General features: G+C 31.5%; 1 protein-coding gene across 1 annotated transcript in view; it reads left to right on the top strand.

Annotated features, from left to right (window-relative positions):
* Positions 1-22,831, top strand: part of LOC143048689 (intermembrane lipid transfer protein VPS13A-like) — a 153,952-nt gene that overhangs the window by 17,453 nt on the left and 113,668 nt on the right. Inside the window, exons 6-10 of the mRNA XM_076222496.1 lie at positions 17,910-18,107; positions 19,529-19,596; positions 20,427-20,585; positions 21,086-21,184; positions 21,853-21,910. Of these exons, the coding sequence (XP_076078611.1) occupies positions 17,910-18,107; positions 19,529-19,596; positions 20,427-20,585; positions 21,086-21,184; positions 21,853-21,910 (582 nt within the window). The remainder of the gene's footprint in view (positions 1-17,909; positions 18,108-19,528; positions 19,597-20,426; positions 20,586-21,085; positions 21,185-21,852; positions 21,911-22,831) is intronic.

Here is a 22,831-nt window from a genome sequence, read left to right as displayed (position 1 = left end):
TAGTTTAAAAAATGTGTCCGATGACCCAGCCAACCAACCAAGCTATACGCCATTGCTAACAAAAGAACATAGGGGTAAAATGAAGATTTTGGCTTATAACTCTGAAACCAAAGCATTTAGAGCAAATCTGACATGGGGTTATATTGTTTATCAGGTCAAGATTTATCTGCCCTAAAATTTTCGGATGATTTGGATAACAATTGTTGTTGGGTTGCTGCTGCCGAAATTAATCAACAACACAAGATCTAAAACTTAATAAATATTGTTCAAAATATCAATTATCTATTAAAAGATGTTTTTGGTCATTAAAAAAATAAAATTCTTCATTTTATCAAGGATTTGTACAGTTAGTTTAACTATACAAATCCTTGATAATGATTTTATATTTTCTTAGAAGTTTAGGAAAATATTTTTTCAATGTACAGTAATTGTGTCCCTTGTTCTCATTTCCTGGGATAAATCTAATATAAAGTATTGGTATTGAATTAATATTTAGAAAATATTTGAACCACACCATTTACTTTACAAGAATGAAGACTATATATTTTCAGTGTAATGAGTTTTAGTTAATTGTACTTTGTTGTTTAAAAGTTTCTTTGTGGTAATAAGATATAGCAAAAAGAAACTCTTCAATGAAAAGTTAGAATATTCCTTTTGCAGTCTGTAGGTGAGTATAGGAAAAGTTTGCATAAGTTTTAAAATATAATGTGGACTCACAAACTGCTTAGTATTTTAGATATAATATCATATATAGATAAATAGGATTAATATAATATAATAAAATGAAAAATCTGATTAGCTAGCATTCTAAATTTAGAATGTAAAATTAAAGTATAAAATAAAAATGACATCATGAAAGTCATGAAAGGGAAGAATACATTACAAATAAAGGACAGCAAATAATATTAACCTGATTGAAATAACTTAGTTATTATTTATTTCACTGTGTTGTGCAGTTGAATATAAGGTAGCATACAATTAAATGTAAATTTAGCATTTTTTTGCATGTTCCCAACAATGTTGTTGTGGAGAAAACATTCTTGTAAAAGAGAAGGATGAAGTTAAAACAAGTTTTTAATGGATCAGGATATATTTAAATGTTTGATGAATAATCATTATAATTGCATTTAAATTAATAAAATATTTGAAGCATTTGTGTTTTGTTGTAACTTGTGAACTGATATAGTTGATTTGTAGTTCTACAAATTAAAAATTGAAAGACGTTCTCACTATAATTTCTAATAATATCTGACTATGTAAAAATAGGATCTATTAGTGATAGATCAATGAAATTATGTAGAAAATGGATTGCTGTCAGGTCATTTCAGTTTCATGACTAAGATATGAGGCCCTGCCCCTTTGGTCATGGTTATGGTCCAGTGATTTTGTATGAAGTAGCAACAAAGTTGTGGGGGCCATATATTTTTATCCTTGTCCGTCATTCCATCATTTTGCAACATACCTTTCATACATACTTTTTATTGTAACACCTTCAGAATATGGGCTGATATTTGGTATATGAGTTAACCATCATGAGTTACAGATCCAATTACGGTTGGTTCTACTTCGCTATTTTGTTGCAGAAATTAAGGCCTTTGGACTTTGATAAATTGTTTAAAATTAGTTATACAAACTTTATTTTCTAAATGCCTTATGATATTGGGCTGATTTTTGGTATGTGAGTTAATCATGATGAGTTACAGATCAAATTTTAGATTTTGTTTCACCCCGGTTATGTTTGTCAAAATTACAGGTTTTTGACTTCAATAAATTTTTGAAAGTCACAGTTATACAGACTTTTTTTCTAAACGCCTGTAGATATTAGGCTGATTTTTGGTATAATCAGTTACAGCTCAAGTTTTAAGTTCTGCTTTGCTGATTTTTGCCTAAATTAAGGGTTAAAGACTTTGAAAATTGTTGAAAATCAGTCATACAGACTTTTTTCTATCACCTTCAGATATTGGACTGACTTTTATACGACCACAAAAATTGAAAAAATTTTGGTTGGATATTGGTATCACGTTGGCGTCGTCGTCTGCGTTGTCGTCCGAAGACATTTGGTTTTCGCACTATAACTTTAGTGTGTGTAAATAGAAATCTATGAAATTTAAACACAAGGTTAATGACCACAAAAGGAAGGTTGGGATTGATTTTGGGAGTTTTGGTCAAAACAGTTTAGGAATAAGGGGCCAAAAAGGGGCCCAAATAAGCATTTTTCTTGGTTTTCGCACCATAACTTTAGTGTAAGTAAATAAAAATCTATGAAATTTAAACACAAGGTTTATGACCATAAAAGGAAGGTTGGGATTGATTTTGGGAGTTTTGGTCCAAACAGTTTAGGAAAAAGGGGCCCTAAGGCCCAAAATTAAACTTTGTTTGATTTCATCAAAAATTGAATAATTGGGGTTCTTTGATATGCCGAATCTAACTGTGTATGTAGATTCTTAATTTTTGGTCCAGTTTTTAAATTGGTCTACATTAAGGTCCAAAGGGTCCAAAATTAAACTTAGTTTGATTTTAACAAAAATTGAATCCTTGGGGTTCTTTGATATGCTGAATCTAAAAATGTACTTAAGATTTTTGATTATTGGCCCAGTTTTCAAGTTGGTCCAAATCGGGGTCCAAAACTAAACTCTGTTTGTTTTCATCAAAAATTGAATAATTTGGGTTCTTTGATATGCCAAATCTAACTGTGTATGTAGATTCTTAATTTTTGGTCCAGTTTTCAAATTGGTCTACATTAAGGCCCAAAGGGTCCAAAATTAAACTTAGTTTGATTTTAACAAAAATTGAATTCTTAGGCTTCTTTGATATGCTGAATCTAAAAATGTACTTAAGATTTTTGATTATTGGCCCAGTTTTCAAGTTGGTCCAAATCGGGGTCCAAAACTAAACGCTGTTTGTTTTCATCAAAAATTGAATAATTTGGGTTCTTTGATATGCCAAATCTAACTGTGTATGTAGATTCTTAATTTTTAACAAAAATTGAATCCTTGGGGTTCTTTGATATGCTGAATCTAAAAATGTACTTAAGATTTTTGATTATTGGCCCAGTTTTCAAGTTGGTCCAAATCGGGGTCCAAAACTAAACTCTGTTTGTTTTCATCAAAAATTGAATAATTTGGGTTCTTTGATATGCCAAATCTAACTGTGTATGTAGATTCTTAATTTTTGGTCCCGTTTTCAAATTGGTCTACATTAAGGTTCAAAGGGTCCAAAATTAAACTAAGTTTGATTTTAACAAAAATTGAATTCTTAGGCTTCTTTGATATGCTGAATCTAAACATGTACTTAGATTTTTGATTACCGTATGGGCCCAGTTTTCAAGTTGGTCCAAATCAGGATCCAAAATTATTATATTAAGTATTGTGCAATAGCAAGAAATCTTCAATTGCACAGTATTGTGCAATAGCAAGAAATTTTCAATTGCACAGTATTGCGCAATAGCAAGAAATCTTCAATTGCACAGTATTGCGCAATAGCAAGTATTTTCAATTGCACCGTATTGCGCAATAGCAAGAAATTTTCAATTGGAGTTATCTTTCTTTGTCTAGAATAAGTAGTTGAATCAACTTAAAACATTGTTTTATAAAATATACAATGTATATTCACTTTTACTACCAACTGATAAATTAAAACAATCTTTACCATTCAGTGATAACAAGCACTTTTATTACATTTTAATATTTTATGATGTATTTAAATGAGTAGTTATTGTTGCAAACTCCATTAGAAATTTGAATTGAGATCAGTTTTGGAATAAGGGAAAGGGGGGTGTGAAAAAAAAAATTGGGGGGGGGGGGGGGTTAAATTTTTCTCATTTCAGATTTCATAAATAAAAAGAAAAATTGCTCAAAGGCAAAAAAAATATTTTAAGTTCATTAGACCACATTCATTCTGTGTCAGAAACCTATGCTGTGTCGACTATTTAATCACAATCCAAATTTAGAGCTGAATCCAGCATGAATGTTGTCTCCATACTTGCCCCAACCATTCGGGTTCAACCTCTGCGGTCGTATAAAGCTGGAGCATCTGGTTATTATGTAACTTGACCATCACGTGTAACAAATCAAGTTTAAGTTTTGTTAAGCTCTTCTAATTTTTGCCGAAATTACAGGCTTTGGAATTTATAAATTGTTGAAAATCACAGTTATACCTATTTTTTTTCTAAACTCCTTCAGATATTGGGCTGATTTTTAGTATGTTACTTAACCGTGATAAGTAACAGATCAAGTTAAAGTTTTGTTCCACTCCCCCATTTTTGATGAAAATTAAGGTTGAAAGATTTTGAAAATTGATGAAAATCACAGTTATACAGACTATTTTTCTACACGCCTTAAGATTGTGACCTCATTTTTAATATGTGAGACTACCATCATGTTTGAGTTCACATATGTTGTTGAAATTGCAGATTTTTCAACTTTTTAAGACAGGGCCATTCATGTAGTTCAGACATATCTAGTCAATTGTTTAGTTTTCGTTGTAAGTCAGTTTGATAAGAACTACATTTACATGTGATAGATCAATGATATTTTGTATGAAGATGCAATACTATTATTACAATTTGATGACTATTTTGTCGCCCTGTCCCCTACAGCATGGTCCAGCGACTTTGAATTAATAAGTATTTTTGAAATTATTCAATGGTAAGTTTTCTTCATAACTTGAATTGAAATTATAATATTTACAAGCACAAAACTGTTTTTAACACCAATTTGTATTGACTGATTTCAAATGTCAAAGTTCAAACTTCTAGTACACATACATATGAATGAAGTAAACATGTATTGTTATATAAGTTTAAAACTTAATTTACTCTTAATGAACATTAGTGCATTAATGTTATCACCTTATTTAATTGAAACTCTTGTTTACTTAATTTAGGAAGTCTGTTATGATATTATTTTATTCCAATACATGAAGCATATCATGCTGAGTTCACATGTAATTCGAATTAGTTCAATTGGCATTCGAAACATTTTGCGTCCGAATGTCAATTCTCATTCAAATTGCAATGTGCGTAAAATTTTCTTTACTGTGCTAAGGAAGTTCTCTTTTAATTCGAATTAAAAAAGAAGAGTGTGTGAATGCGATTAGCGAATTCGATTGGAGTTGAAAGTATGTGCTAACGAGGCATCAGTATTCTAGATACATCTATAGGTATATCTATAAGTATGTCTTAACAAGTGACAACTCTATGGCAGAAAACACATATTATATTCATGATGTATTTAAAGTTACTAATCATATAAGCTCTCATTATGCAATTGTTCATCTAGCCTTTCTTTTATCACATTATGCATTTGTAACATTTTTCCTCGGTATTGTACATTATTTGCATTTGTATTTACAGATTTTTTAAGATGCCAAGAAGAAAAAATTGGAGGGCAGCAGAGGCTAAACGTGGTGTGAAAAATCCACAGAAAAAGACACTGACGGACTTGACTGGGGATACTGGCCCCATAAACAGTACTAGAATTGACCTTGACCTGGGTGATACTGACACCCTCAACAACAGTTACTCAAAAAACATGGGGGATACTGACCTCCACTCAAATACAAACAACAGTAACTCAAAAAATATGGGGGATACTGACCTCCACACAAATATAAACAACAGTACCTTGAATTTACTTGAAAGATCTAAATTGAATAAACTTGAAATATCTGAACTAAATATGCTTGAAATATCTGAATTGAATGAACATGAAACATCTGAATTAGATAAACTTGAACTATCTGAGTTGAATCAAAACAGTAACAATAACTGTGCAAAAGAACTGAATCAAAACAGTGACAATAACTGTGCAAAAGAATTGAATCAAAACAGTAACAATAACTGTGCAAAAGAATTGAATCAAAACAGTAACAATAACTGTGCAAAAGAATTGAATCAAAACAGTAACAATAACTGTGCAAAAGAAACTTGTCATATACAAACAGATTTTCTGTTAAATGAATCAAACAATAGTTATTCCAAATCAGATTCTCATAGTAATATCCAAACTGATCTGTTGCAAAACCAAAATGAACAACCTAGAAATAATTCAGAAGAAGTGCTATCAAAATATTTCAATTCTTTTAATGCAAACTTTATTAAATTTGGAACTTTTGACCAGTATGCCACAAAATTTGCTACTCAAAGCAGGGGAAACCAATGTACTTGTAATTGTTTAGTTTTCTTATCTCTTTCGTCTTTAAATTTTGATTCAAACACATTGAACCTGGATTACATTTTAGATAAAGGAGATGAAATTTACAGGAAGCATGTTCAAGAACTAATAACACAGGGATTATTTAAAAATATGCTTTTGAATTTTGATGAAATTCCTGTCAAAATTGAAATTCCTGAAGGGATTTTTATAATTAACAAACAAAATATTCTGTTCGGTATAGCTTTACAGTACCAAGAGTTGACTGGATTTCTCTCATTACAAGAAGCAATTCAAAATTGTATTAAACAGTCAAACAAATTTCTTATAATGATTGGAGCCATATGTTCGGCAGTTTATTATTATAATCATATATACTATTTTTTTGACACTCATTCTCATTCAGAATGTACACTGAATAATCCATTAGATTCCTCTGGCAAAAGTATTTTGATTGGATTTGCTGACTTACATGACCTCCTCAGTTACTTGTATGCTTTTTACACAAGTTTACAAATTGATTTAGACTCTCAATATGAAATTTTACCTGTAAGTATCAGTAGTAAAGATACTGACAAAGATGTGACCAAGCAGATTAAGAATTATTTCGATGATCAGAAACTAAGGAACACAAAACAAACAAAAAATTCTTACCAGTATATGAAGGTACCCAAATTTGTATATATGAAAAATTACATGCAAAATAGAAGAAAAAATAAAAAATTCAAGGAGAAAGAATTAAATGCCAAGCAAAATAAAAGAAAAAATAAAAAATTCAAGGAAAAAGAATTAAATGCGAAAAGATATTCAAGAAAGGATACACATTATAGAAAGACTGAAGCAGATAGAAAAAAGTCTCAGAGAGATAATTCTGATTTAAGACAGATAGAAAGACAAAGAGAACTTGTTGCTAAAAGAGAAGTTAGAAAGAATGCACATTATAGAAGGGCTGAAGCAGAAAGTAAGAAGTCTCAGAGAGATAATTCTGATTTAAGACAGATAGAAAGACAAAGAGAACTTGTTGCTAAAAGAGAAGTTAGAAAGGATGAACATTATAGAAGGGCTGAAGCAGAAAGTAAGAAGTCTCAGAGAGATAATTCGGATTTAAGACAGATAGAAAGACAAAGAGAACTTGTTGCTAAAAGAGAGGCTAGAAAGAATGAAAATTTCAATAAAAGAGAACTTGCTGCTAAAAGAGAAGTAAGAAAGAATACAAATTATAGAAAGACTGAAGCAGATAGAAAGAAGTCTCAAAGAGAAAATTCAGATGTAAGACGGATAGAGAGACAAAGAGAACTTGCTGCTAAAAGAGAAGTTAGAAAGGATGTACATTATAGAAGGGCTGAAGCAGAAAGTAAGAAGTCTCAGAGAGATAATTCGGATTTAAGACAGATAGAAAGACAAAGAGAACTTGTTGCTAAAAGAGAGGCTAGAAAGAATGAAGATTTCAATAAAAGAGAACTTGCTGCTAAAAGAGAAGCTAGAAAGAATGATGTTTTCAAAAGAAATGAAATAGAAAAGAAAAAAATTGCCAGACAAAATGAAGACTATAGAAAACACGAGTCCAAACGGGACTACCACAGAAAACAAGAATATAGGTCACATCCAGAAAATTTAGAAAATGAGCGTTTGAAGAAACAGAGTTCTAGACGGAACAAACTAGATACAGACAGATGTTATGATAAAACAGTTAAAAGTACTAAAAGAAAAAACGTTGATTTCACAGATCATGAAAAAAACCTTAAAAAAAAAAGAGTTCAAGGTATAACCCTTGATGCTTGCATAAGAAATTTTAAAACAAAAATTAATCATGGTCCTACATATATATGTACTTCATGTGAACAAACTTGGTTTTGTGATTCTGTAGTTAATTCTAAAACTATCAAAATGACCACGCCTGCTAACATGTCTCATTGCTTTAGTAATTTTAAATCTGTACTAGACATAGAATGGATATGTCATACTTGTCTCAATGCAATTAAAAAACAAAGAATTCCTCGATTTTCAATAGCCAATAAAATGGGATTTCCCCAAAGACCAAAAGAACTAAATTTGTATCCTTTAGAAGAGAGACTGTTATCATTAAGAATTCCTTTTATGCAGATTCGACAGTTACCAAGAGGTGGACAGTTATCAGTTAAAGGCAATGTTGTAAATGTGCCTGTTGAAGTTGAACCTACAATAAATTCACTTCCACATACATTAGAGAAATCAGGTACAATATCAGTTAAACTGAAGAAGAAGCTGGAATTCAAAAAGTGTGATTTTAGTGAAAATGTGAGACCATTTGCTGTAATTTGTGCATTACATTATTTGATGAGAACAAGTGACTTGTACAAGTCTTCTGGAATAGAAATAAATGAGGATTGGATTACAGAAATCGCAAAAATAAATGAAGAAGAAACACATGAAAATGAAAAAAATAGTACAGAACAAGAGGATAACCAAAATCAAAATGATTCAGATGATGACTCCGATCATTTCAGTGAAGTAGATGTAACTGAAACGCATGTTGGAAACACAGATACACTGTTAGATCACATTCCAGACGACAATCCACTATGTGATACAGGTTTAACTTTTGCTCCTGGTGAAGGTCAACGACCAATTAGTCTCTACAGTGATCCTGATGCAGAGTACTTATCTTTTCCAACTATATTTTGTGGTCAAAGAAGGCCAGATAATAAAGACAGGTCTGTCTCTGTTCACTATACTGATATTGTTAAATGGGAACTAAGGTCCATGGATAGGAGAGTAGCACAGTCTGTACCAAATATATTTTTCAAGTTAAAGAAAATTCAGTTAAAAAACATAAGTGATAAGGTCAATCTTGCTCTAAGAAGGTGTCAATCAGAAGGGAAAACATGGACAGCAAAAGATGTACTGAATCCTAACACTGTAAACGATCTTGTAAGATTAGATGAAGGTTATTATATCTTTAGAAGTTTAAGAAATTCTCCAGTATACCTTGAAAAGAGGAAGAAAGATTTGTTTGCAATGATCAGACAGTTGGGTCTTCCAACATGGTTTGGCTCTCTTTCATCTGCAGACACTAATTGGAAAGATTTGTTACGAATTCTTGGCAAATTAAATGATGGCAAAGAATATACTGACAATGAATTGGAAGAAATGGATTGGCATCAGAAATCTAAACTTGTTCAGAAAGACCCTGTGACATGCTCTAGATATTTTGATTATCGTGTCCAACAGTTTATTAACTTGGTGTTAAAAAGTGATCATGATCCTATTGGAAAATTGACAGATTTTTTTTATAGAGTTGAATTTCAACAGAGAGGTTCACCACATATTCATATCTTGATCTGGATTGAAAATGCACCAGTATATGAAAGCAATTCAAATGAAGATGTTGTAGCATTTATTGATAAATATGTCTCTTGTTCACTTTTAGAAAATAATACTAGTTTAGTCAATTTGCAGGTTCATAAACATTCAAAAACATGCAGAAAAAAGGTAACCCAATTTGTCGTTTTGGTTTCCCCCTCCCACCTATGAAAGCAACAGTAATTTTAGAGCCTTTGAAAGAAAATGATGACATAGAAAAGTACAAAGCTATATATAAAGAAATACAAAACGAAATTAATACACTTCACAATTCTGAAGATATAGACCAGATGACATATGACATGTTTTTAGATGATGTCTTACAAATGGATGATGAAAATTACATTAAGGCCATAAGAAGCAACCTGAGTGGTCCAAAAGTTTTTCTCAAACGAAAACCATCTGAAGTCCGTGTTAATGGTTACATGAAAACTGTGTTGATAGCCTGGCAAGCAAATCATGATTTACAGTTTGTTTTAGATGCATTTGCATGTGCAGTGTATATTGTTTCATATATAAGCAAGTCACAAAAAGGTATGAGTGCATTACTTGACCAAGCAGCAAAAGAAGCACGACAGGGAAATTTAGACTTGAAGCATCAAGTAAGGCACATTGGGAATTACTTTTCAAATTCTGTTGAAACAAGCGCACAAGAAGCAACATACTTAACACTACAGATGCCTTTAACAAAAGCTACAAGACAAGTTGTCTTCATTAACACATCTCCACAACACAAAAGAACTTTCCTCCTCAAGCAATCATCAGCCCTAGAAAAACTAGGCCCAGACTCTACTGAAATAGAATCAGACAATGATATTAAAAGATACTCACGTAGACCAAAACAACTGGAGAATTGGTGTCTAGCAGACTATGTATCTCAGCTTGAATTGCAGTATCCTAAAACTTCAGAGTCTTCAGATGATCATGAAACAGAACAGATAGAAAATGAATCTGAAAGTGAAAATGAAGAGGCAAATGCAGATGTTATTGAAGAAATCGATAACAAAATCGACATAACCCTGAAGAATGGTATTCGAATATATCAAAGAAAAACACCCAAGGTTATAAGATATGTTAAATACAATTACAAGACTGACTCTGAAAACTTCTACAGAGAACGCTTAATGTTATTTTATCCATGGAGAAATGAACTTTCAGATTTGCAAAGCGGACATGAAACATTTGAAAAAATGTACTTGACTGTTGCAAGACTGTTAGAAAAAAAAGCTAAGCAATATGAAGGAAAAGTGATAGATCTAGAAAAAGCTATAGAAGAGGCAGAAAATGATTGTAATGAGAATGATCAAATAGCACCTGCCACACAGCAAGTAGAAATGGAAGATGCTGAAATAGGCCCAACAGAATCTGAACAGTATATTCATTTCAATCCAGATAGACCAACAGAACATAGACTGTATGATATGTCCCGTGAAGTTGGAATAGAAGCAAGAACAGTAGAATTGACAAATCATGCCAACAGAATAAGTGAGAGTGATTATTTTGATTTGATAAGATCATTGAATAAAAAACAGTGGGAATTTTTCAAACATGTTGTCACATGGGTTAAAACAAAACATGAACCATTTTATACATTTTTGACAGGTGGAGCAGGATGCGGAAAATCTGTTGTTGTCAGAGCAATATTTCAAGCTTTACATAGACACTTATGTTCTATTGAAGGTGAGGACCCTGACGATATAAGAATTCTTCTGTGTGCTCCTACTGGAAAGGCAGCTTACAATATAAATGGTCTGACTATTCACAATGCTTTCCAGATACAACCAAATAAAGGACTTGACCAGTCACTGTCATAATGAAATACAGAAATTTGTCTCTGATTTTGATTGATGAAATTTCAATGGTTGGAAACAAGATGTTCTCTTTACTGGAGAGAAGGCTTAAAAAAATCAAGGGAAGCAACTGTTCATTTGGTGGCGTGAGTATCATAGCTATTGGTGACTTTTTCCAACTCCAACCTGTATTTGACAGCTGGATTTTCAATGATCTAAGCAAAGGATTAACAGCATTAGCTCCTAACTACTGGAAATTATTATTTTCTTTTCATGAACTTACTGAAATAATGAGACAAAAAGATGATTTGGAATTTGCTCAATTACTTAATAGGTTGAGACAAAATCAGCTGACTGAAAATGATTTTGCAGTTTTAAATACAAGAACTGTTTCAATCAGTGATCCAACATACAGAACTAATGCTACTCATTTGTTTGTTGAAAATGCTTTAGTGGATAATTTTAATTTACAATACATATCTAAATTAGGCTCACAAAAAGTTAAAGTTAAAGCAGTTGACACAGTTTGTGGGGATTTACCAACATCTGTAAAAACAAAATTACTGAGTTCTTTACCAGAAAAACAGTCTGATACAGCCAATCTTGCAAACACAGTGGTATTAGCAATTGGGATGAAATATGATCTTACAGCTAATATTGAAGTCACTGATGGTCTCACAAATGGTTCAACTTGTGAACTTAAATTGATAGAGTGCAAAACTAAATCTATAAGACCAAGTATCATATGGGTTAAGTTTGAGGATGCCAGAATTGGTGCTAACAATAGAAGAAAATATTCACACTTGTATGGAAAAGATGTTGAAAAAACATGGACTCCAATGTTTGACATTAAAAGGTCATTTTCTTATAAATATAAGACCTTTGAAAGAATTCAATTTCCTCTTCGTCCAGCAGCCGGAAAAACAATTCATAAATCGCAAGGAGACACATTACAAGAAGTTGTTGTTAGTCTGAAATCAAAACGTAAAGGGAAAATACCACATATTCACTATGTTGCGCTCAGATCTCAATCAAGAAGCAATAGCTGTAGCAGAGTGTGTTCAACAAGAATTACACAGACTAAGGACAGATGCAACTCTTCAGTTGTGCTTTAAGCCATTGTATAATTTATCAAGTAACTATTTTAAAGTAGTTTTCAACAACTCAAGGTCATTGCATGCTCACTTTAATGATATAAAATCAGACCCTAACATCTTGGATGCTGATGTTATTGGTATTGCTGAATCAAGACTTATTTCAACAGATGAAAATGATGATTTTCATGTACCTGGTTTTGAACCACCAGTTCGATTAGACCAAAAGCAAACAAACTTTAATACAAGACCACCTCATGGATTGGTATTATATTATCGAAATAATTGTATTCTTCACAATACAGTCACTTTCTCAACTCCATCTTTAGAGTTTGTTATAGCAGACATAATATCACCCAGCAAAGGTCTTTTTCAGGTTGTCTTTGTTTACAAAGCACCAAACTGCAAATTGCAACAACTAAAAGATACTTTCCTTGCAAACCTTCTTCCTGATGTGTATTTAAGACATCCAAAAATTATCATAATGGGAGACTTTAATATTGATTTAAACACTGGGAACACTTCTTTTTTAAAGTTCATGAGAGATTCATTTTGCTGTTCACAAATTGTGTCTAAACCTACTACATCTTATGGTACATTGTTGGACTTAATTTTCCTAAATTTTGATAGTAAGGTAAATTTTGAAACAGATGTCCTTGATTCCTATTGGTCAGATCATAAAGTTATATATGTAGCCATTGAAACACAATGATTCCGTGTAATGATTATTTTATATGCCGAAACCAGCTTTGTTTGAAACAATGAAAATTAAACCCGCTGAAAAACATGACACATTTGGGGTTGCTGAAAATGCAACCTCAAATGTGCAGGAGTGGTTTTAAAGGAAAAATGGGTTTCCACTCCAACAGATTTGCCTTGTCATAAGTAGGAATGGAAATGAGTTGGCTTCAAGACTCCTGATATCTAGTTTTACCTGTATAGAAGAAAGCTTCTTTACAAAGCTTTCTTCTTTATAGGTACACTGGATTAACGGTAGCAGAGGTAAAGAAATTTGAAACTGTGTTGCTTTGACTTTCATAAAGCAGAAAGGCCCTTGGTCCATTTTGCTACGGAAGAAAAGTAGAAATCCATTCATTTCAAGTCAGTAATGATTGGAGACATCAAATTTTAGAACTTCTACTACCTGAATGCTCATTGTATCAGTGGAGAGTTGTGTGCACATCGCATGTGAACACTCCTGATATTTACTTGTTATAAATGTATATATATATATAATTCTTGAAATATTTGTTTTTGAATACAATCAAAAGCCATTGCTTTAATATAGATGTAAAAAGGGAGTTTTGAAGACCACAAGTTCCATGCCTCATTTCTCTTCCTACAAAATGATTAAATTTAACTGTCTGTTTGATGAACTATGATTAAATAATCAAATTGTTTATGAATGTTGAAATCCTTGCTGTTATGTACATATATTCATTGTAATTTTTCATATCGATAACTTGATACAATTTACAATACTTTTGTTCTCTATATATATATGATATACTAAACATTTATCATGATTAAGTATGTACGGTTTACTTTTTGTATTAATCTGTATATTTATCTCATCCATTATTCATTGACTTTTCTGTTTAAGAAATGCTCTTGTGTTCACATCAGACATAATAAATCAGTTTCTGTACAAATACCACATATTTTATTATAATATAATTACTTGGAGTACTCCAAATTGAAAAACAATCCATAAATCCAACATTTTTGATTTCTTATGATTTCAATTGTGACTTATTCTAAATACAGGTTTATCAAAATGTGTAAATCATTAATTCATGCAAAGGGTTAAATGTTGAGAAATAAAAATCAAATATTGCATTAATTGGTCATTCTACTTAACTATGTGGTTGCATTTTTGCTTATACATTTGATATATATATATAGAAGTCATTTATAAAACAGAAACTAATGAACAATTCATGTAAACAAACATTTGCTTCATAGAGAAGAAATTTGTGAACATCTGCTTAATAGAGAAGAAATTTGTGACATTTGCCTATTAGAGAAGAATTTGTGAACATTTGCTTAATAGAGCAGAAATTTGTGACATTTGCCTATTAGAGAAGAATTTGTGAACATTTGCTTAATAGAGCAGATATTTGTGAACATTTGCTTAATAGAGCAGAAATTTGTGAACATTTGCTTAATAGAGCAGAAATTTGTGAACATTTGCTTAATAGAGAAGAAGTTTGAGAACATTTAATGACTGTTTTATAATAAGCCAATGTAAAGAAAATTCAGTAAACTAACTGCTGAAGAAAATAAGAATTATATAGATTGTTTCAGTTGTTGTTATATTAACATCATACAACAATTAATAAATGTATGCAGTGAACTCTTGAATCTTGCATTAAAGCAAATCCACCAGGACTGATATGAATAAAGTTTAAAACAGAGATACTATGGTACAACTCAGTATACCATGAATAGAAAGGAAACAAAAATGACAAATACTTTGACAGATAGTTGTTAAATGCTCAAGAGGAAATAAATTATATATAGAATCTAGACTTTAGACTCTTAAGTTGGAAAAAACTGTTGAAAATTCTTCTCGACAAGTCTTTACAAATTAACTTCAAGTCATTTTGAACGTCAAGTTATGGAAACAATAATCATATCATAATATAATGGCTGTGTTGCTTTTTATATATACCGGTACTGTTTTTACTGTCATATTTTGACTTTGAAAATGTATTGTTATAGAATGTAAAATATTGTTCTATAAGTGAACTGTTTTAATGCATATATATAAAAAAATAATGTATAAGACAATGAATATTATAATGCATTATTTGAAGTATTTGATGTGTTCAAATTTTTCATAATAAACAATTTAATTTGATGTCTTTTATTATTTTTCACACCCCATTCATTTTTGAAATTGATAAGAACAAAACCTCCAGTCAAGAAGAGAAAAAAATGAGTTGGAGACAAACATGGTCACAACCCAAAAATGACAAACAAATAGCAGCTTCACACATGTTAGAACTACTATAAAGGTCGTCTCTATTTAAGCTAGCAAAAACTTAGTTCTCTGTGTCTACCTTCTTGTTCAATTCAAGTAATACCTATTCATTTTGAATCTTAATTTAAAGGTCAGGTCACCACTCATAAAAGATGATAATCTTGGGTCCAGTAAAAAGATTGATACAGTTGATCTGTTGTCATTCTCCATAATGATCAGTAACTTTGCTGTCATAACTAATTGAACAACTTATATATAATGAACATTTCAAAATCAATTAAAGTTTCCTTAATGATCCTTGACCAGTAATGATAGCGTCTGGCGTATATACCAAATGTAGTCCCGGTATCAATGATGAGTTTATATTGAACAAATATATAGACATGTATGTCCACGAGAGAACAACACAATACTTGAAAAGTGTGTTTTAGACCTCAAAACTGAAAATAATAAACTAGTTAAAGGTGTTCAATCACAAGAAAGATTAGATTTTGGTTCACAAACTTTCCTTTAACAAAAAGTAATATTGTTATTTCATGCATTAATTGTCAACAAAAATCTAAGGTGAGCGACACAGGGTCCTTGGACCCTCTAGTTAAATTGTTCCATGCAATAGGGACCTTAAAATTGTTTCTATAATGTTAATATTTATAAATGTTAACAGTTGTTGTATGCAATGATCCATGATTTGTAATTGGGAAAGAGGGTCCTTTACTAAGTTAAAAATGTAATAAAAAATGACTTTTGTCATGAGAAACTGGCTAATGTCACAAAATATCATAGCTTTAAGTTTTCATCCTAAATTTGTACATTTTTTAAGAGGATTTCTGAGAAAATTAAAATTAAAGTTTACATTTAATTCACATCACAAGCATTATTATTGATAACATAAATTTCCTGACCACAAATCAGTATTTTATCATAAATTCTCTGAAAGAAAGGAAACCTTGAAATTTGTCAAATGTTAATAACTTTACTTGAAACAAGGAAACTGACAAAATTGAATGACCACACTTTTAAACTACATTGAGTGAAAACTGAGATATGTATCATGAAATGTCAGAAAACAGGAAACCGATAAATTTGTAAATTGAAATTCAAATCAAGAATTTTTTATCGAAATATATAATAAAAAAGTTAAAATATTTAAAATCTCTCATGACAAACAATATAATATGAGATATTTATATCTTATTTTAAAGATGTACTGTCACATGCCTATTCATCAATATGATATTCATCAATATGATAAGTTCGGTTTTAACATGCTGTTTAATACAGATGTTAACAGGTGCTCAAAACTTACAGAAACTGAACATTCAGATATTAATGAATCTGTAAGATTAGAACAGATGTCAACAAATATTATTGCCTTTATATACAATTATCAGACTTTTTTCTTGGATACATATACTTAATACATACATATTTGTTCTTATTCTAAGACTGGCTCAATAATCATATAATAACAATAATTCTTTTTATTACATATTCAGTGTAAAGTTTGTTCTGAAAGATCGTTACCATGCAGTTAAATAAGTTTAATTATAAATCAATACCAATAGTCTATGAAACAAAAAAAGTTTTAGAATAAGAGACCTGAAACAGAACACAGCTTGTTGACATCAAGTGATAATAAAAAGCTGGTATATTAACATTTTATCTACAATTTATCATAAACAATAAATGCAACCTAAATAAATAAATTGATATGACATTATACATCTGATAACTTAGTTATTTGTTATATGTGTTTGATACAGCAGAATATAACTATAAGGCTTTGCAGTATTTTAGATATTATAAATACTGAGTATGATTGTTAATATAATTCTTTTCATTACATCTAAGTTCATGTCTTCTCATCACAGTTTATATAAATTTACCTTTATTTTAAGGAGAAATACCATCAAATTATAAAATTTCATTTAGAAAAAGATTAAAATAAGATAAAAACAATGATGGCATGGTTTAAAAAGATGGTAATCTGCTGGACTTAAAACATTTATTCACTGGATAACTGTTGACCAGTGAAGAAAGCATGGATTATTAAACTGTTGACCAGTGAAGAAAGCATGTTGAAATCAGTGTAACTTATTCAGTGAACCAGTCTTGGTTAATGGCTTGGAGCAACATCTTTCCAATTGGTATATATGCATGATGTTTGAGTTCTTGCACCTTCTGGTAAATTTCCTATGCCATAATGGTAATGTGATCATCACAGTAAGAACTGATTGTTAGATGATGTGGTTATCGGGTCAACTGGTGTAACTTATTTTATATAAAAAACACAGCAGGATTTCTGTATTCATATCTTTTGTCAATGATAACATAGGCGGATCCATGGGACCCTGGGGAGCCCGACCCCCTTTTAAGTTGAGTCAGTGGGCCCTCCATTACTAAAAGTTCTGGATCTGCCACTGGTTTAGATTTTTATCTTGCAAGATTGGCAAATGCTCAGTTTTACTCCCTGTTCTCATGCTCTTTTATAATTTGATACTCAGGAATTGAATTACTAGTATATTTAGTGTCAACTTAATTTCAGAATATGTAAAGATTGCCATACCATGGTCAAACCTGTTAGGGACCAGTACAGCTGTCACTTTAGAATTAAGTGGACTATACATCATAGCTGGACCAGTGGCAGACAGACCTTATGACAAGAAGAAAGATGAGGACCTTCACAATGCAATCAAACAAGCTAAACTACGGTCATTTGAGGAGTCAGCCTATCAGAAAGTTGGTCAGTAATACATTTACAGAGAGGACTCTTAACTCTTTTGATGAGTCAATTTATCAAACATTGATTTATATAATTATTATACCCACCGCTTTCAAAAAGGGGGGTATTATTAGTTATCTTGGTGTAATCAGGGGTGTACAGAATTTTACACCGTTGTTGAAAATTCATACACCCTGAGGCGCAGCTGAATGAGTGTATGAATTTTCAACAACGGTGTAAAATTCCGTACATCCCTGATTACACCAAGATAAAGAATTTATTTCTTATGAACAATTCCTTTACTCATTTTTGAAACCAGGATCAGGCTGTAAAATTGAAATTGGTAATGAAAAATGTGTAGCGTAACATTTTTTCAATGTCGATGTTGTGGGCATTTTCAATTTTTTTTTCTTTATTTTTGTAAAAATTCTGAATTTTTTTTTGTTCTTTTATTTTCGGGAGAAAAAAAAAAAATATTTTAAAAAAAAATTAAATATTTTTTAATAAAAATTTTTTATTTTTTTTTTTTTTTTGAAATTTTTGTCCTAATTAAATTTCTATTTTTTTAAATTTTTTCATATTTTTCATATTTTATTTTTTTTTCTTTATCTTTAAAAAAAATTGGGAAAATTTTATTTATCCCGAGGTGAACAAGGGTGGGGTGTTATTTACACCGGGGTAATTAACCAATCAGATTGCAGTATTTTTGTCGATAAGAAATAAACTGTTTTACCTCTGATCACCAACTGTTTTACCTCTGTCCATCCGTCAGTCCGACAGTCCCATGAATATTTTCGTCGCATTTTTCTCAGGAACTACAATGCCAGGATTTCTGAAATTTGGTTTCAGGCTTTTTATAAGTCAGCTATACCGTGTGGTGCGTTTTCAGATTCATCACTCACAACTTCCTGTTTACCAAACACTTGTATCATCTGACACATGATGGCCAAGTTGAAAATTTTTGTTGCATTTTTCTCAGGAACTACAATACAAAGATTTCTAAAATTTGATTTCAGAGTTTATATATGTCAACTTTACGGTGTGACATGTTTTTAGATTTATCACTCGACACCTTCCTGTTTACCGAACACTTACATATTTTTACACTATCAACACTATCCACTTGCGGCGGGGGTATCATCAGTGAGCAGTAGCTCACAGTTACACTTGTTTTCTTTGAATTTAGATCATTTGTTTAAGGAATGACTAATGAGTTTTCTGTCCATTCGAAATAATTTCAAAAATGTTACCACTGAATAACCTATTTAGCCAGTAATTAAACAGTGTCCACCACATTCTTGAGGTTATTTCAAAAAGATTAAAAAACTATTACAGTCCTTAATTAATTTTAAATTCCATTTTTAAGGAGGTTTATAGTCATGGTGGTTTTCATGTTTAAAATCTTTTGTGTCTCAAATCTTAATTTGGTTTGATTTTTACAGCTAGCCAAGCAGAGAAGAACCCAGGGTTATTTGAGAAGATTTGGAAATATGTTCTCAATAACATTACGGTAATTTACACAATTATAAGTACATTGTACATGTTATGACCTTGTTCTAAATTGTATGTTTAAAAGTAGTTGTCAACTCAAACTCGTTGTCATGGTTATCTGCTTGGTCCTGGTCACACTTTGCCAATCAGTGACTCATTGTTAACTGCTTTGTCCTGGTCACACTTTGCCAATCAGTGACTCATTGTTAACTGATTTGTCCTGGTCACACATTGCCAATCTGTGACTCATTGTTAACTGCTTTGTCCTGGTCATACTTTGCCAATCAGTGACTCATTGTTAACTGCTTTACAGAGTTCATAGACCAATTTCTTGAACAGATTTGTCTTCAGTTCATAGAGTTGGTGTATCTTTACGTTTAATGATTTTTTCTTTTTACCAAAACATGTACCGGTACTTGCTTGTTTCTGCTTATATTATTTTGAGAGGGTAAGCAGTTCACATGGGTAAAGCAATATTAAACTATTTGTTGTCAAGACAATTGAATCATTGAGGTTACACTATCTATTTGAGGTGGTTTCCATACCTTGATAATTCTACTTGAGATGTATTTACATTCAACACACACTTTTCTTTACCAACAAATTTATAAAAATACAAAGTATATGTAAAACAACTGAAAACTGGTGTGAAAAGTTTGTAGAGAGATCTTTATAGAAAAGTAGGCATGAAGTTTTCTGTACAATGAAGAATAATCCTGAGAAGTATGCAAATTCAGAACTTATTTTTGTCATAAAATGTGTCTTGTTTAAGTGTTATTTAGATTGCCTTTAGTAACATTCAAAGTGAATTTCAACTTACATTTGCACTATGTTTTATTTGGAATGTAGATTACCATTAGCAACATTCATGTGAGGTACGAGGATTCTATTACACATGGAGACTATTCCTTTGCCATGGGTGGAATACTTAACCAATTTACAGTTCATACCACAGATAAGAACTGGCAAGAAACAGAACTAGACAGTCAAGCTACACTTCTTCACAAGGTAAAAACAAACTTCTATTTTCACAAGTTTCTATTTTGATTTGATTTTAATTGGTTAACTCAGTTTCTTCTTTGTATAAGTAGTGAAGAGAGAAAAGAGAAATATTGTAGATCAAGAAGAAACCACAATAACACATTACAAAATTCTTCTTTAATATAGATTGAATTTGTTGCATACGAAAAAGTATATGTGAGTAGTTATCAAAGGTACCAGGATTATAATTTAGTACGCTAGACAAGACTAAAAAAACAAAGACAATTTGTTAAGGGCCAGCTGAAGCACACCTTGAAGTGTGAGATTTTCTTACTGTGTTGGAGACCCATTGGTGGCCTTGGGCTGTTTTCTGCACTTTAGTCTGGTGGTTGTCTCTTTGACACATTCCCCATTTCCATTCTCAATCTTGTTTAAAAGAAAACACACAGCCTTAATGATCTCCTGTTATATGGTTATATGAGATCTCTGTATGATTCTGCTTTCTAATTACTTGCCACTTGTTTCAGCTTGGTAAACTGACTAATTTATCTCTTTACTGGAATCACTGTGTGAAGGATCTAGACCTTGTTGGAAAACCAGAAAGGATCAAAAGTGGAAAATGGAAGGTAAGGGGAGTTACATAATCTTTTCCAGTTAACCTTAGCTTGCATATTTAGATTTATATTTGACAGGCAAAAATTTATCACTTTCTGAATAAAGTAAAACTGATCATTTTTTTAGCAAGAAATAATTCATTTAATTTCACATTTTAATGAATTTAGTCAATTTCATTTACCGGTATATTGTTTCAAAAACATTCAAAAACCAAAATCTATCATTTGCTCAGAAAATCAAAGCCTTATTTTACCAGTTCTTTAGCTTATTAGTCCCCTACTGACAATGTTGAAGGGGCACTTTAGGTTTGCACTCCGTCCATCTGTCTGTCCTTACGTCCATCCGTCAGTCCGGCAAATCAGTTTTTCACACTTTTTTTTCCTTCGTTCTTGAAGATATTGATTTAATATTTTGAATATAGTTTTATCATGACAAGTTACAGATCAAGTTTAAATTTTTGTTTCGGTTTGATAATTTTGTGCAGAGTTATGGTCTTTGGACTTAAAATATTTACTCATATAATCAGTTTTCCTCACTGTTTTTTGTCATGACTTGATATTTTCTTTTTGTTTAGACCATGACAAGTTAGCATTTTGTTCCAGTATAATGAATTTTTACACGGTACGGGACTATGTATTGTAATGCAATTCTCTCAGAATGCTTGTTTTATATATTTTAGAATTTGTTAAAGATGGCTGTCAGTACAAACAGGATAAATGACGAGGAATTTGAGCACAGTAAGTACATAGACACTATGTGTCAGAGAATGTTCTTTACATTCAGGTAAAAGAGAGGTGTACATAACCACTACACTATGTGTCAGAGAATGTTCTCTACATTCAGGTAAAAGAGAGGCGTGCATAACCACTACACTATGTGTCAGAGAATGTTCTTTACATTCAGGTAAAAGAGAAGCGTGCATAACCACTACACTATGTGTCAGAGAATGTTCTCTACATACAGGTAAAAGAGAGGCGTACATAACCACTACACTATGTGTCAGAGAATGTTCTTTACATTCAGGTAAAAGAGAGGCGTGCATAACCACTACACTATGTGTCAGAGAATGTTCTCTACATACTGGTTAAAGAAACACATATATAACCACTACACTATGTGTCAGAGAATGTTCTCTACATATAGGTAAAAGAAACACATACATAACCTCTACACTATGTGTCAGAGAATGTTCTCTACATACAGGTAAAAGAGAGGCGTACATAACCACTACACTATGTGTCAGAGAATGTTCTCTACATACAGGTAAAATAGAGGTATACATAACCACTACACTATGTGTCAGAGAGTGTTCTCTACATACAGGTAAAAGAAACACATACATAACCACTACACTATGTGTCAGAGAATGTTCTCTACATACAGGTAAAAGAAACACATACATAACCACTACACTATGTGTCAGAGAATGTTCTCTACATACAGGTAAAAGAAACACATACATAACCACTACACTATGTGTCAGAGAGTGTTCTCTACATACAGGTAAAAGAAACACATACATAACCACTACACTATGTGTCAGAGAGTGTTCTCTACATACAGGTAAAAGAAACACATACATAACCACTACACTATGTGTCAGAGAATGTTCTCTACATATAGGTAAAAGAAACACATACATAACCACTACACTATGT

This window comes from Mytilus galloprovincialis, chromosome 10 (assembly GCF_965363235.1).
Source record: "Mytilus galloprovincialis chromosome 10, xbMytGall1.hap1.1, whole genome shotgun sequence".
Taxonomy (NCBI): Eukaryota; Metazoa; Mollusca; class Bivalvia; order Mytilida; family Mytilidae; genus Mytilus; species Mytilus galloprovincialis.
The sequence above is the reverse complement of the archived record's forward strand: the minus strand, read 5'-3'. Positions and strand labels throughout refer to the sequence as shown.